The following is a 15977-nucleotide window of genomic DNA, read 5'->3' on the forward strand; positions in this document are numbered from 1 at the left end:
AGTGGAAAAAAAGTGCGTAACATGTCACTTTAGGGGCACCGTAGGTACAACATGGATGATACCTCCAATTTTTAGGTGTATTTTGATATACCTGTACCTGGTAAGGATTTTTTTGTGGACAGAGAACTTTTTATGCCTCCGAAGGGAGGCATATTAGTTTTCAACTGTTCGTTAGTTTGTTCGTTCGTCACAACGTTAACTTTTTGCATGAAGGCACTTTACTCGCGAACCACTGCACCCAGGACCTTCACATGCTAATAGTACTTACTGAGTACTCGAACCCTACTGATTTTGGGGTCACCAGGTCAAAGGTCAAGGCGCTGTGGGGGCATTTGTCACCATAAGTGACAGCTCTTGTTTTTGAATTTCTTTGTTGTTCCTGTCCTTTGGGCTTCAACAGTCAAGTTCTTAAAATTTTTCTCCAATCCCCTGATGTAACCCTTCGGGCATATATTGCCTCGCTTGGCGGAGCTCTTGTTCACTTTTTCGTTGTATTTGTGTAGTCAGAAGTCTTTGAAATAGATTAAAGGTAGTGGGCCAGTAATGTCACCCAGCAATTTCTGTGCAGTTGCGTATTTTCCACTTTCTGTGACATTCTTTGGCGGTCACATGCTTATGGATTTACATACCTGTTGGGAAATCCACAAATCTTATGTATGAAATATTTAGTCAAATGGAGATTGCAGATTGTCAATACAGATCCACTTACTTAAAAGCTCACTGCACCTTTCTTTAAATATATACAAATTTAGCTACAAACATAATCTATTATTTACCTATGATAGTATTTTACCAAGAATTTTGAATTTATTTTCAATAATAAAACTAGGTGTGACTAGTTATAGTTTAGCAAATTATTTAAACGATGTAAAGAAGTGTTTTTCTGACTGAGTAATTTTTTGGAGTTCTTTAATCACTTGGTAGAGGAAAGAAAGGGACCTTCAGGGATTAGACATATGGATTAGATTTTATCATTCCAGTTAATATTTATTACTACAATTATAATCATGTGTATTACAATGCTATTTTCAGCAATTTGTTGCTAGTGTGCTGTCAGGGTCACAACCAAGACCAAAGTCATCTGGGATGTCAGCGACAGACACCCTGACACAGTCATACGGTACCATGGATGCTACAAGGGAACCTCATTCTTACGGTGCCATGGATACCACAAGGGATGCTGGGAATGAAACTAGGACACAAGATGATAGAGATGAAATCATGCAGTACCAGCAGTGATATACACAGATTTAAACAGACAAGGTTCTATGGCCAAAAACAGATAAATAGTGTGTCTTTTGTCTCATATTTTATTTTTGAGATGAAATTGCTAGTTTCCAAAAATCAATGTGTATGCTTAATTTTTCTGCACAGTCTATGGCATCAGCACTCAGAAATTTAGTGTTTAACATTTTGGTTATTTGGAAATGGCTTGCAATGACTTTTATAAAAAAGAATATAAGATACTTCAGACCTAACACAATTGAAAAGTGAAAATATAAGATACTTCAGACCTAACACAATTGAAAAGTGAAAACAGTAATTTGCAACTTACATTGTAAAAAGGAATTTAAGTATTTAAATGCTGAAAGAAGCTAAAGCATGTGGATTTTATGTTGTATTGTGCAATAAGACAGTGATGTTATGCGTAAGTGAATAAATTTTGCATTGCTAGTATTTTATGATTTCATGTTAGAAAGTATGAACAGAAATAAAATGTTCTCAGCTGGTCTGTGAGATGTTGAACAAATGGTTTTATTTCACGGTGTTAAATATTTTTGTTACAAAATAAAGAATGAATTCCCATCTTAGGACTTTTCAGTGATGCAGAAGTTACCATTTACACAGTAATGTATATATTTACAGTCTTCTGTTAGTCATGCAAGTACTTATGTACTTAAAGTTACAAAAAGATTTTGCTTTTATACACAGTGTTCATTGAGAAATAATTGCATAGCAGACAATAATATAACCACTGTAGAATTGTTTAATTTTATGAGGGAAGAATTTTACAGTTTGGGCCAAATTGCTGTTTCATTCGGATATTAATTTTGGGATTAAACTTAAAAGAATTTTACTTTTTTAAAGACTACATGTTTTGTAATTTCTTGGAATGACTCAACCACAAAATCCACAAAAATTAGTCCATGAAATATTTATGATTACACGGTATCAAAGAATGATTGTGATGTACATGTTGCTAAACTTGCTTTTTTCTGTATGTGGCTTTTGCTGATGATCTCAAATTGAGATTTTTTACTGTTTAGGGAAACAAATATCAGGCTTCTTATCTAAACAGATCTCCAGCAAATCTTGCTTTAAATTGAATATGAAATTAAAAAAAAACTGCTTTCACTTAAAACAGATTTTCAAACGTAGGAAGTTTCACTGGTCTAGAGGTAAGAATGTTTGTGAAAGGTGAGCTAAAGATTCACACACCAGTAAGAAGACTCAATTTAATATTTGTTTAACGGGGACTTGCAGTGAGATGAAAATTGAAATATTTTCTCCTTTCTTTTCATACTTAGTCTAATGTTTAATGATTTTAAACTTTCAAGGAGACAGAGTGGTAGGGATTTTTGATCGGAATGTAACCTAGATTGATATCATTGTAGTCATGTTATGTAATAGAATGTGCAATATTAGATGTAAGTTTGTATATAATATGTATAAAAGAGCATGCATTAAATTATTGAGTAAAATGTCATGTTTCTAATATTTAAGAATATAGGCGTAAAAGTGAAAGTGAGCAAAAAATGTTGTTAATCATACATTTCAATGTACATAATATTAGACTGTATATATAAAAATATTGAATGAAATGCTATGTATCTAATGACACCTTGTGTGCGTTTCAGGACCGGTAGTTCTAATTAAGACAGTAACACTTTCAGGTCTGCTTATCTTAATGGTTCTGATTCCAGCAGGTATAAAAGTTTTGATTCCATACCTTATATTTTTAATCTCATTGAAAATTAGTTGTGTCCTGCTTTTGCACCACAAACCTGCACTGTGTTGGTGTACAGTTAGATCCAAATCAGTCAATCAAATCATCAGGTCTATAGAACAGTCCATTTGTTCATTTGTATATAGCATGGAGTGCTATTTTGATAGTCATGTTTCTTATCATCATTTGGATAACAAATTTTCATTAAAAAAAGGTAATATGTTTTCTGAGCTTGTTTGGTGTAATGTATGAAACAATACATAACACAATGATTTTCCTTTTTTTCAGTTAAATCTTTCAGCAAATCCATGTATTGTGTTTTTTTACCTTACCTGAGCAATGCTCAGGTGAGTTTTTGTGATTGCTCAATGTCCGGCATCTGTCGTCTGTCAACATTTAGCTTGTGTATGCGATAGAGGCTGTATTTTTCAACTGATCTTCATGAAATTTTGTCAGAATGATTACCTTGATGAAATCTAGGCTAAGTTCGAAAATGGGTCATCTGGGGTTAAAAACTAGTTCACTAGGTCAAGTCAAAAAAAAACCTTGTGTATGCGATAGAGGCTGTATTTTTCAATTGATCTTCACTAATTTTGGCCAGAATGATCACCTTGATGAAATCTAGGCCAAGTTCGAAAATAGGTCATCTGGGATCAAAAACTAGGTCACTACGTCAAATCAAAGAAAAACCTTGTGTATGCGATAGAGGCAGTATTTTTCAACTTATCTTCATGAAATTTTGTCAGAATGATTATCTTGTTAAAATCTACGCCAGGTTTGAAAGTGGGTCATATCGGGTCAAAAACTAGATCAGTAGTTCAAATCAAACAAAAACCATGTGTATGCGATAGAAGTTGTATTTTTCAATTGATCTTCATGAATTTTGGCCAGAATGATCAACCTGTTGAAATCTAGGCCAAGTTCAAAATATCTGGGGTAAAAAACTAGGACACTAGGTCAAATTAAATAAAAACTTTGTGTATGCAATAGAGGCTGTATTTTTCAACTTATCTTCATGAAATTTTGTCAGAATGATTACCTTGATGAAATTTAAGCCATGTTCGAAAATGGGTCATCTGGGGTTAAAAACTAGGTCACTAGGTCAAATAAAATAAAACCTTGTGGATGCGATAGAAGTTGTTTTTTTCAATAGATCTTCATGAATTCTGGTCAGAATGATTGCTTTGATGCAATCTATGTCAGGTTCGAATATGGGTCATCTTGGGTCAAAAACTAGGTCACTAGGTCATATATATAAAAAAAGAGCTTGTGTATGCAATAGGGACTGCATTTTACACCGAATCTTCATGAAATTTGATCAGAATGATTGTCTGGTGGAAATCTAGGTCAAGTTTGAATGTGGGTCATCTGGTATAAAAAACTAGGTCACCCAGTCTAATTAAAGAAAAACTTTGTGTATGCAATAGGGGCTGCATTTTACACTGGATATTCATAAAATTTGGTCAGAGTGATAGCCTTGATGAAATCTAGGTCAAGGTCGAATACAGGTTATCTGGGGTCAAAAACTAGGTTACTAGTTCAAATCAAAGAAAAACTTTGTGTATGCGATAAAGGCTGTATTTTTCAACTGATCTTCATGAAATTTGGTCAGAATGATAGCCTTGATGAAATCTGGGTCAAGTTCAAAAATGGGTCATCTGGGGTTAAAAACTAGGTCACTAGGTCAAATCAAGGAAAAATCTTGTGTATGCAATAGGGGCTGCATTTTACATTGCATTTTCATAAAATTTAGTCAAAATGGTTGCCTTGATGAAATCTAGGTCAAGTTTGAATATGGGTAATCTGGGGTCAAAACTAGGTCACTAGGTCAAATCAAAGAAAAACCTTGTGTATGCAAAAGAGGCTGTATTTTTCATTTGATCTTCATGAAATTTGGTCAGAATGATAGCCTTGATGAAATCTAGGTCAAGTTCAAATATTGGTCATCTAGGGTCAAATACTAGGTCACTAGGTCAAATCAAAGAAAATACTTGTTTACACTCAAGATTTTTGTTCCAATTTTAATGAAATTGGTCAGAATATTTGTTTCCATGAAATCACTAGGTCAAACATGTTTACTCTGTTATGGTGTGTTTCTCAGGTGAGCGACTTGGGGCCATCTTGGCCCTCTTGTTTGTTCGATGGCTTGAACTACTGATAACTCTAAACAAATTTTTCCAGTCCTGTCAAGTTTGAGTGAACAAAGTTTGACTGTATAAACAGAAATGGTAAAATCTCCTATTTGACTGTAGCAAATATTGAAGTCCCCACAAATTGCTTTCTCCTTTAATTACAAATTCAGATAATACAATACAATTCACATATTTATTGCTGTACATTTTGTAGTTTTATTACAAAGTTTTAGCAGTTTAAAAATGACAGAGGATAAAATGATTTACATTGATAGAATACATGACAGATAAGCCAAAAAGTTTAACCACAAGTAAAGAGACTGTTTTAATACTTGTTCAAAAGGGACTTGCAGTGGGGTAAAATTGATGTAAGTTTGTATTTAATATGTATAAAAGCTTGTCTGCTTAAAAATATTGAATTAAATGCCATGCTTCTAATGATAATGAGTATAGGAGTAAAAGTGGAAGTGAGCAAAACTGTTGTTTATCATATGTGTAAATGTACATGTTGATAGACTGTTTTAGAAAGAAATGAACATTTATGTATATTCTTTCTATCACAAAATATATTTTTACAGTTTTCAGTAGTGTTAGTAAGTTACTGTATGTTGTTTTTTGTCTTTCATTCAACTTTCACAATGCTTTCTTGTGATATTTGTGATTTACTAACAAAAGTGGCATGTTTGATCTTGACAAAACCACTCAAGGACAAAGTACCTACCGCTGTTTTTACTAAGTAGATAGTTACCTTTCTGAGGCTTAAATTTATCTTTTTGACTCCATCTCAGAGGCTTCTTCAGGACTATGATGTCACGTGACTACCATGATTTCAATTGCTTATTTGATCTTCTGTCTCATGTGTTATCTTCCTTGGCCACCACCCAGATACTAGCCCATGAAGAAAACTCGAGATGTGAGTCGAAAGTCTCGACAAAAAGATTAATTTAAACCTCAGAAATTTAACTATTTATTTTGGAATCATCATGGCAGAAGCAGGAGTCAACCTCTATTCTACGTTATTTTTACGGGTACGACAAAATTAACAGCATATTATCCATAATTTATGGGGGAAAATAATACGAAATTACTTTTCTGGGTTTCAGTGTCAGCGACTGTTTTTAAAGCTTTTCTATGGAAATATTTTAATATTAGAAAAGAAGATAATAACAAATTTATTAAAGGGGACTTATGCTACCAGTAATTCAAAATTCAGCAAATGGGGTTTTGTCCGGGAGAGGTTCTGTCCTACACTTGTGAGTTAAAATGTATAAAAGGAAATTTGTCTAGCTTTTTGAAATTTACTGGTTGAATGCCGTCATTCATTTTAAACAGAAGTGAAATGGCCTGAAAGTTTGATAAATTTTAAAATTGCCCAAGCATGGTAACCAGTTTTAGTAACAATTCAGAGGTACAATAGTAATGACTTCCAGCTTTAGTATGATTTAGAGGTACAGTAAGATCTTTTCAGATAGCTAGACTGTAGCTTGCTTTGTTCTTTGAAAGAAATGGAAGTGACAGTTTTCTTTTTCGCCTCATTGAATACTTCTTCATTTGTTTCTTTCTGTGCCATTGAACTCTTATGGCAGCGTGGCAGAAACTTTCCGCTTTAGAATACCTGTTTCTATTGATGGCCTTTCAATATTGGCGACCTTCGACCTTCGTTACTAACTTCATAGGATGAAGAGGTCAAAGGTTACGGTTACATTGACATTAAAACTAAAGGCAGAATCATAGAGGACATAAGTCTGGTTGTAATTTCCTTAACTGCCGTTTGCAAATTTGTTCTGGAAATGGCTGTAGAAATATTGGAAGATTCAAAATCTTCCACATTTTTCTACCTTGTTATGGTTTAATACTTGTCTGTTTGCAGCCTGAAATTAGCATTTTAGTTTGAAGACCAAATCAGTGTTTGTTGGATTATTTTGGAATTTGTATCAAAACCAAGAAATTGCAACATTTTATTTATTTATTAAAATTGTATAAGAATATTTTCTTCATGTATATAGGAAATGCATACTAGAAACTGCCATCACTTCTTTATATTGAATTCTTGAGAGAACCTATAGAACTTACTGCTGTTGAACTTGTCCCTGTGCTTTTTAACAGTTTTGAGACCAGTCTCACAATTCTAGTTTGCCATTGGTCAAATTTAAAAATATGCTCAGAAACAACCACTCAGATGTCAGAGTTTGAGACTGGTCTCCAAGTCTCAGTTTTATAGCCTTGGACCTTTCTTTCAAATTATTTTTACTTTCTTATTCTATCACTATTGCTATAATGTTTCTTTCCACATTGTTGTTGTTACATGTTATAAATTTGATATATATGCTGTTGATATCTTGAATTTTACTTTAATATTTTTTGACTTCTTCTTATGAATAAATGTTTGAAAAAAATCAGTTGTGTTTCATTTTACATCAACATGAGGTTACATAGCTTTCAGTGATTAGAGGAAAAACTAGTATCCAACTAGACCTGTTTGGTAACACAGCATATTGTGTTAACAGTGAGATCTGGTACCCAGCTAGACCTGTTTTGCAATAACATGAACATACTGTATAGTGTAGTATCGAAAGGGGTATAACACAACTTAAGGTTTACAGGGAAAACTAGTATCCAGCTAAATACTGTTAAAAAACAGCATTAAACCCAAAACAAACAAACAAAGCCCTGTTTGGTAATAATATATAGTGTTGAACCTTTATACTGGCATTGACATCTCTCATGTTTGTTAGGAAAATCATTTTCATGACTGCATTCAGGGCACATGTGTTAGAGATTTCATCTGCATGGGTCTAAGCCACTTGACAGATATTCACCAAACTTGTACATAACATACCTTATATAGCTCTCAGATTTGTTTAGCACCACTGGGGTCAAGGTATTGAGAAAAAAATATATGGGGAAATAGTAAAACATCTATGAAAGTTCAAGGTTTAGCAGTAAGACATTTTACATGAAGCATATGCTAGTGGTCACCAGATTTAGGGTCTCACCAAATGTTCATGAATCACATAATGGAAAACTATTTTTTAAATATCCTCACAGTGCATGAATCATTGGCTTATGGACTCCAGCATGTTTGTTCAAGCCAGGTCCCTGGAACCAAATTTGGGTCTGCCTCGGGGTTCAGTTCTTTTACATAGAGTTACTAAGAAAAGAAGAAAAAAACTCCAAAAGTACATGGTTAGAAGTTACAACATGAAGCATTGGCTAGTGGTCCACTACCAAGATTGTTCAAACTTGATCTTTTGGACAATATCTTGATCAAGAGTTTTACATGAAAATTAAAAAAGTTATTCTTCTCCAAAACAACAAGGCTTCAAGGTAAGATATTTTTCTTGGAGCTTTGGCTTGTGGTTCTTTATAAAGTGTGTTTATAAGATGGTAAAGTGAAATACAAACATTAAAACTTCTGAGAAGACTATCTATAGTGAAGTAAAAACACATATTATACTACAAACAATTCAATATAACATTTATTTCATTGCAACAAATATGTAAAAGGAACTATCTCAATAATATAGATTTTCCTAAAAATCTTAAAACATGTAACATAACATAATATATGGAATGTTTCTAGTACACAAGATTAAATAAAACTTTACATACAAAGTTTTTATCCTTAGCTAGCTTACTTTTTAAGAACCAAAACTGATCAGGGTCTGAGACTATAAAACTGAATTTGGCGACCAGTCTCAGAATACAACCTTCTAAAAACGACCAATCAGATGCTGGATATTGCAGACTGGTCTCCAGTCTCAATCTTATATCACTGAAGCCAGAAACGGACTGATCTAACCCTAACTGATCCTTTTGTTGATGTTTAGCTCTAATACTGCATCATTTTATATTGCAGTCTTGAGTCTGCTGCAACTACCAATACAGCTACAAATTCAGCACATTGTCCAACAAGCAGAATTAAAGCAAAATAATTATAGCTTTGAAGACAAGTGGTCTAAGTTTTTCTTCTAATAACTAAATAAGATATAAATATGGACTTGTAAAAGCTACTAGATTTCTTAAATACCTACAGCAGAACAGTAAATCCATTAAGAATTGGGTATTTTGCAAGTCACGTTTATTTTGCATTTGGAAAGGTACCAGTCAAACTTGCATTTTCTAAGAAACCAGTCAAACTCACATTTTCAAAAACAGCAGTCAAACTTGCATTTTCTCAGAAACCTGTTGCACTAACATTTTCAAAGACACCTGTCAAACACTCTTTTTCAAAGATACAGTAAAACTCACTAAGAACTTTCACTTCATATTTAGTTATGCTATATGAGAAAATGTTTCTTTCAAAACTATTTGGAATTTGTGAGTTGCTCTGTTGAAACTAAAATAATCGTGAAAATTTCCAAATCTGCTGTAGTCACACTTTTAAGGTAGTTCTGCGCGTCTGATAAACCGGAAGTGATAGCGTAACGTCATTTATCCGGAAAATGTAGAATAAAGTCTGGATTCAGCGTACGGAAATGAAAATCAGTTTATAAATTAATGGTAACCTGTGGGTAAATTTATTACAATTACACTGTTACGTTCTTTCTAAAGTTAAAATATGATATTAAAACATCTGACATGTTAGATAATTCAAAATAATGTCTTGAAATGTGCGGGTCACTTTAATCATGGTCAAATATCTCAAAAATAAGCACACGGACCTATACATTTTATTTCTCCAAAATATAGGCCAAATGTTTATTTACAACTGAGAAGTTTCATTAAAAACTACATTGTAGAAATATTTCTATTCACGACAAAGTTATGAAAGCTGTGATTTTCCCGTAGACTCCCATATAATATTATAAAAAATTGCGCGAGATCCGATTTTTTCAAATCAGTCTAGCAAAAAATCAAGCACACAACCCTATCTTTTTTATTTGCTGAATTTTCTAAGTATATTCCGAAGTTTTGAAAGATCAGTGTTTTATCAAATTTTACATTGTAGAAAATTTTTCGATCCAAACGTGCAGAACTACCTTAATAGATCAAGCAAGTAAAATGTTACCACAGGTTCATACTATAACTTGAAAAACAGATTTTCCAGTAAAATTAAACATGAATGACATTAATATGCATGTCTAAAAACTTCCTGTAAAATCTGAAAAAAAGACAGGCTACAGATCTTTAAATATATAAAAACTTTCAAGACTGTCACTGAGACTTGTTGGATGGAGCCATTTCAGAAACAGACACACATTTGTATATCTGGAGATCATAAAACATCTGATATAACTAGCAAATGCATGGCAATAACTTATTGCACAAAACTAAATATTTCAGCTAAAATTATAATACCAAAAGTTACAATCTGTAACCATCCTCTGATTAATCATAGAAAGAAAAACCTTAATAAAAGTTTGATCATTTACATATATTGGCATCTTCTACATATTAAAACCAAGGAAAACAAAGTCTTATTTTCTATCTTGAAATATTACTACCAGTGAGCATGCCTCCAGCTAGCTTTGTCAATTTTTTTTAAATTTAGAAATTGCATCCATTAGCAACTGCAAAAAAACAACAAAAAGAACAAATATTTATTAACAAAATTATAATTTCATCTGTATAATATGTTGAAAACTAGTTTATTATATGTTTCCTAGCGGGTTATTGCAATATTTTCAAGAAATGAAACAAATCTCACCTGAAAGGAGATGTTCAGTTGAGTTAAACAGAATTAAGTGACTCTTTAATAATAGTGAAATATTTGTGGTTATTTCACAGTAAACAAAATGTCAAACATATTTTTCACTGTAACAAGAATATGAATTACAGAAATTCATAATGAACAAAAAGCTACGTTCAATAAACGCTTGAAGCCCCCTGTGGCATCTTTGTCGATACAAAGCAACCTAAGTCCAAAACGAGGTCAAGTTCAAGGTCAAACTGAGGTCAGGTGATGTCTGAAGATGAGGAATGGTCATAGGTTACATCTGCATTAGTATCAAGTCATTCTAGTAAGGGGTATTGATGCTAGATGCAACGGTCCCATTTGGTTAACCAAGGGATGGCCCATATAAAGCAACCTAAGTCCAAAATGAGGTCAAGGTCAAACTGAGGTCAGGTGATGTCTGAAGATGAGGAATGGTCACAGGTTACATCTGCATTAGTATCAAGTCATTCTAGTAAGAGGTATTGATGCTAGACGAAACGGTCCCATTTGGTTATTCTCGTATGGATGGACGAACGAACAAACGAACGAACGGACGGATGGACAGGACAATCACTATATGCCTCCCGCATCAGTAGATGCCGGGGGCATAAAAATATTCCTCAATAAAGGCAAAGATGTACATAATTTTTGACAAAAACATAAAATCAAATGCTCTTTTAATATTCAAATGTAATAGTCTAAGAAATCTATATAATCTCAAAGAACTATTTTAACTTTTTCAAACATGTACACTGAGATGGCATTATGTTGTGCATGAGTTTGCATGAGCGAAATGGATACAGCTTTATTAAAGTGACTGACAAAATATGAAATATAATATGCTTGTTTTACAGGCTTTCACTTGTGAACACCAGATTTCAGTTTCTTTCTCGTGGCTTATGAAAATATTGCATCTGGTGTTCACTTGGTGAATTTTGTTTGTTTTGGGTTTAACGCTATTTTTCAACAGTATTTCAGTCATGTAACCGTGGGCAGTTAACCTAACCAGTGTTCCTGGATTCTGTACCAGTACAAACCTGTTTTCCGCAGGTAACTGCCAACTTCCCCACATGAATCAGAGGTGGAGGACAAATGATTTCAGACACAATGTCTTTTATCAAACTGTCATGGAGAACATACGCCTTGCCAGGAGATCAAACTCACAACCCTGTGATCCCTAATTCTGCACTCTCCCTATTGAGCTAAGTAGGTGGGCTTCACTTGGTGAAAGATGTTTTGATCATACCCTGTGCAAATATGATGCATTTATATAAGTCATGCAGGAAGTTTAGCTATTCATAAACTAGCAACTCAAATGATGTTGATTTAGTTTGATTTGTGATATTTTATAGATGTTATTACTTGTTGCTGTGTCACTTCAGTTTTCAGCGATTAACAAATATCTCCACTTGCGAAAACCTGGAATCAACAAATTCACAAACTTTTTTACCTGCCAATATATCCACTTATACAGTGCATATTAAAGGGGCATGCCTCCAGATGTATATTACAGTGTCATTTTGTTCAAGTTTGGTGAAGATGGGATGAGAAATGTTCGACTTAGAGTGCGGACAAGATTTGTGACAGACTGACAGACAGACACACAGACAGACAGACAGACACACACACACAGACAGGAGTAAATCAATAAGTCTCCCACACCACTATGTGGTGGGAGACATAATAAAACAGGAAAAATATGATATCGTATATATCGAAATATGACAGGAAAAACTTTGTGATATATCCTACAATAAAATATGACAGGAAAAACATGATATATTCTGCGATAAAATATGACAGGAAAAACATTGTGATATATTCTACAACAAAATATGACCACGAAAAATAACAATGTATCTTCTATAATAAAATATGACACAAAAACAGTGATATATCATCTATAAAATATATTCTATACAGCAGTAATTTAGAAATAACAATACTGAATAAATGGTTCAGCAGTGACAAACTCTCACATGTCTAACAGCTATGACTGACAAACAATTGAAAGTGATTTTTCCCCCAAATTCAAGATTTTTCAAAAAATGCAAAGAAAATTAATACAATTCTTGGTACCAGTATACCATTTAGTTAACACTGCATATCTTTTACACAAATCTTGTATTATTTAATACTAAATGAATAATTTTCAAAAATAACAACAAAGCAATACACAAAGCCATTATAATGAAATATTGCTATACATCTAACTGTATTTAAAAAATTATTTTAACCTGTAAGTGAGTATGAAAACTATTCTACTTTAGTGTTAACCCTTATCATGCTGGAGATAACTGATTCTGCTTTTGCGACCAGTGTAGATCATGATTGGCCTGCACATCCGTGCAGTCTATTCAAGATCTGCACTGTCTGCCATTCAGTCAGCATGTTTTTTATAATCACTCCTTTTAAAGACACATCTGACAGTTTCCTATATGTGTATAGGCAAAAACTGATCTTGAATTATCTGCCCTTGAAAATCAGAAAATACTAAAAAACCCAATTTTTAAGGGCAGATAATTCAAGATTAAGGCAAAGAAACTGTGCATTTTAATTTATATTTCTGTTTAAGTCATCATTTGCATTCAGTAAACAAAGTTTAAAGAAATTCGGTCAATTGGAAAGACCAGGACTTTGAGGTATCATTTTGTCATGTTCATAGTCACAGTGACTATATTGACATGGGGCAAAATTTTGTTACGGACAGAATTTCTTCTTTAAACTGTGTTTACTGACACAGAATCAAATCAAAAACAGAAAAATCAAATAAAGGAAATCATAGGTACCCAGCCTTGGTCATGAATTGTCTGCCCTTGAAAGTCAGAAAATACTGAAAAATCTATTTTCAAGGGCTGATAATTTAAGATCAAGCACCAGTGCCTATGATTTTTAATACATATTTCCATTTTAAACTTGATTCTCAGTCAGTACATTTTGGACACATGTATATACACCAGAGATAATGATAATGACAAAGACCTCAACACCATTTCTAGCACATGCAGGCACAGGAAACAAATCAACCTTCCTCAAATAAATAAATATTCAAAACTGGTTTCAATTCTTTTGAGTCAAACATTTCAATGAAAACAAATATATTTTTGGCCCAACTGAGTATCGTTCTATAAAATTATCAATTAAGCATGCATTGCTACTATTTTCCAGTATTCAAAGTGAGCTATTTCTGAACCGTGGTTAACTCTATAATTCAATAAACATAATGGACCCATAATAACAATTGGTAATTTCCTTGTAATTACATTCTCGTATTGTTTTTTTCTCCATTCCTGCCAGAGAATGCCAAAATTGCATAGTATTATGGAGCATAATGTCACAACCTTCAGTAGATACATCATCTCTGAGACTCTCTATATATAATAACCACACTAAAAATACTGAGTTTATACAAGAAGTTGAGCATTTCAGGACTATGCATACATTATATGTATGTTATCACATTTTGAAAATAAACTTGTAGTAAACACATGGTCTTTGTAAAATATATGCAAAAATTCATCAATTTTCAAGGAGCTTTGTCACAATTAAATAATGATGTTTTTTCATAAAATTAAAATGTTTGAAATCTTTTTCAAGTTTCTACTTCCACATCTGGAGGTCAATCATAGAAAGGTGTTTATATTGTATCTGGGTTAGACATATTAAGAAGAATTCTCTTATCGACAGCAAATAAAAAATATAACTCAAACAATATGCATTGTCTGCATCTTCATCTAAATAGTAAATATCACATAAATATGTTGATAGCCTAATACGTTATTACTTTTGGGGGAAAAAACTTGCATACGTATATTGCTATTTATCCATGTGAAAAGCTTTTCTTAGAGGAGTCCATGTCTGACAACTCACTCACCAACAGTTTTCTATCAAACCTTAAAACATGTCTTAAATGATAATGACATTAAATGTGATGACAAAAGATAAATGCAAAGACGGGTGAAAACAAAGAACACAGATATGATAAAGAGATTGCACTAAAGAGCTATTTTAAATATAAATGACTCTTAAAATGGATGGATTATAAATGAGACGGATTTCTTTAAAAATCACAAACATAAAAACATAATTTTACAAAATAAAGAGGAAACACAAAGTAAAATAATAGTAAATATCCAGAATACCCTGTGACAATTTATACAAAAACCATCCAAAACATAAATTTTTTTATGGGTGTGAGATATTAGTATATATTTACAAAAGGGTGCACTATGATTGCTAGGTATACCTGCAAATCATTCCTGACCTATTGCAAGCTACAAAAAAATCTACTTGACACTAGATATGTTTTTGTTTGTTCACATTTACAAACATAATAATCTAATAACATTTGAATAATGATTAAAGAACATTCAACAAATAAAATTTACATCATCTAAAAGTCATCATCATCATCAGTTCTGTATGTTGCTGTTGGTTCAGTCGTATGATGACCATCATCCTCATCATCACCCTCATCTTCATAATCATCATCATAATCATCTTCTTCTTCATCTTCAGAAACCCTTGTACTGTTATCAGCAGTGCTTATTGCTCTCGCATTAACCTCCCCTTGTTCTCTTGGAGTAACCTCCCCTTCCTCATGACTTTCATTTACCTCCCCTTCTTCGAGCTCTTCTTGCTCATTGATGCTCATCTGGTATGTTTTCAGTGCTAGTGTGTCTGTGAGATTTGCTGTATTGTTCATGTCTGACCTTATTGTACTGTATAACTCATCGTCTTCTGTGCTTTTGAAAGGATAAGAATCTGCTGATTGTTCAGTACTCACTTTTGAGGCCCTGGATTTCATGCTCGTTTCCAAAGTTCCGCTCATTCCGGCTTCATTATCTATAGTGTCATGACCTCTGAACTTTGAAGGTTTAAAGTCAGGTGACATGTATTTCTCAAGCGTTGAATCCATGCCATTTTGAGGGAATGGTTCTGTGTCTTGTGTCATACTCAGACTGGTATCATCATCAATATCATAACGTGGAATGTCCAACTCCTTCCTGATATTGTCCAATATCTCATGCATACGAAGCTGCAAATGATAAATATCATAATGTGTAAATTAACATATATTCAATAAACGGATTAATGCTTAAAGTACTCATACATTAGTTTGTCCAGGTCCATTACTAACAATGTTTAATTTGTACATGTATTATTTTCTGACACAGCAGTAAGTCTATGTAATAAATTTAAGGTACTTTCAACAGCACAAAAGCTGACTTATGGCTGA

The 15977-nt window shown here is 33.1% G+C and overlaps 2 protein-coding genes across 6 annotated transcripts in view; one reads left to right on the plus strand and one right to left on the minus strand.

Moving 5' to 3' along the window:
- The window catches only part of LOC123532089 (calcium permeable stress-gated cation channel 1-like), a 156243-nt gene extending 148800 nt beyond the window's left edge, over positions 1 to 7443 (plus strand). For 3 of the 4 annotated variants that reach the window (XM_053552706.1, XM_053552720.1, XM_053552722.1), the window contains one exon: positions 1033 to 7443. In XM_053552706.1, coding sequence (XP_053408681.1) covers positions 1033 to 1239 — 207 coding nt within the window. In that variant the 3' untranslated portion in view covers positions 1240 to 7443. The remainder of the gene's footprint in view (positions 1 to 1032) is intronic. The other variant, XM_053552725.1, reaches the window with a different exon arrangement.
- Positions 7444 to 8540: 1097 nt separating this feature from the next.
- The window catches only part of LOC128559873 (spermatogenesis-associated protein 7 homolog), a 39707-nt gene continuing 32270 nt past the window's right edge, over positions 8541 to 15977 (minus strand). For both annotated transcript variants that reach the window (XM_053552746.1, XM_053552739.1), the window contains one exon: positions 8541 to 15776. In XM_053552746.1, coding sequence (XP_053408721.1) covers positions 15132 to 15776 — 645 coding nt within the window. In that variant the 3' untranslated portion in view covers positions 8541 to 15131. The remainder of the gene's footprint in view (positions 15777 to 15977) is intronic.

This window comes from Mercenaria mercenaria, chromosome 1, assembly GCF_021730395.1.
Source record: "Mercenaria mercenaria strain notata chromosome 1, MADL_Memer_1, whole genome shotgun sequence".
Taxonomy (NCBI): domain Eukaryota; kingdom Metazoa; phylum Mollusca; class Bivalvia; order Venerida; family Veneridae; genus Mercenaria; species Mercenaria mercenaria.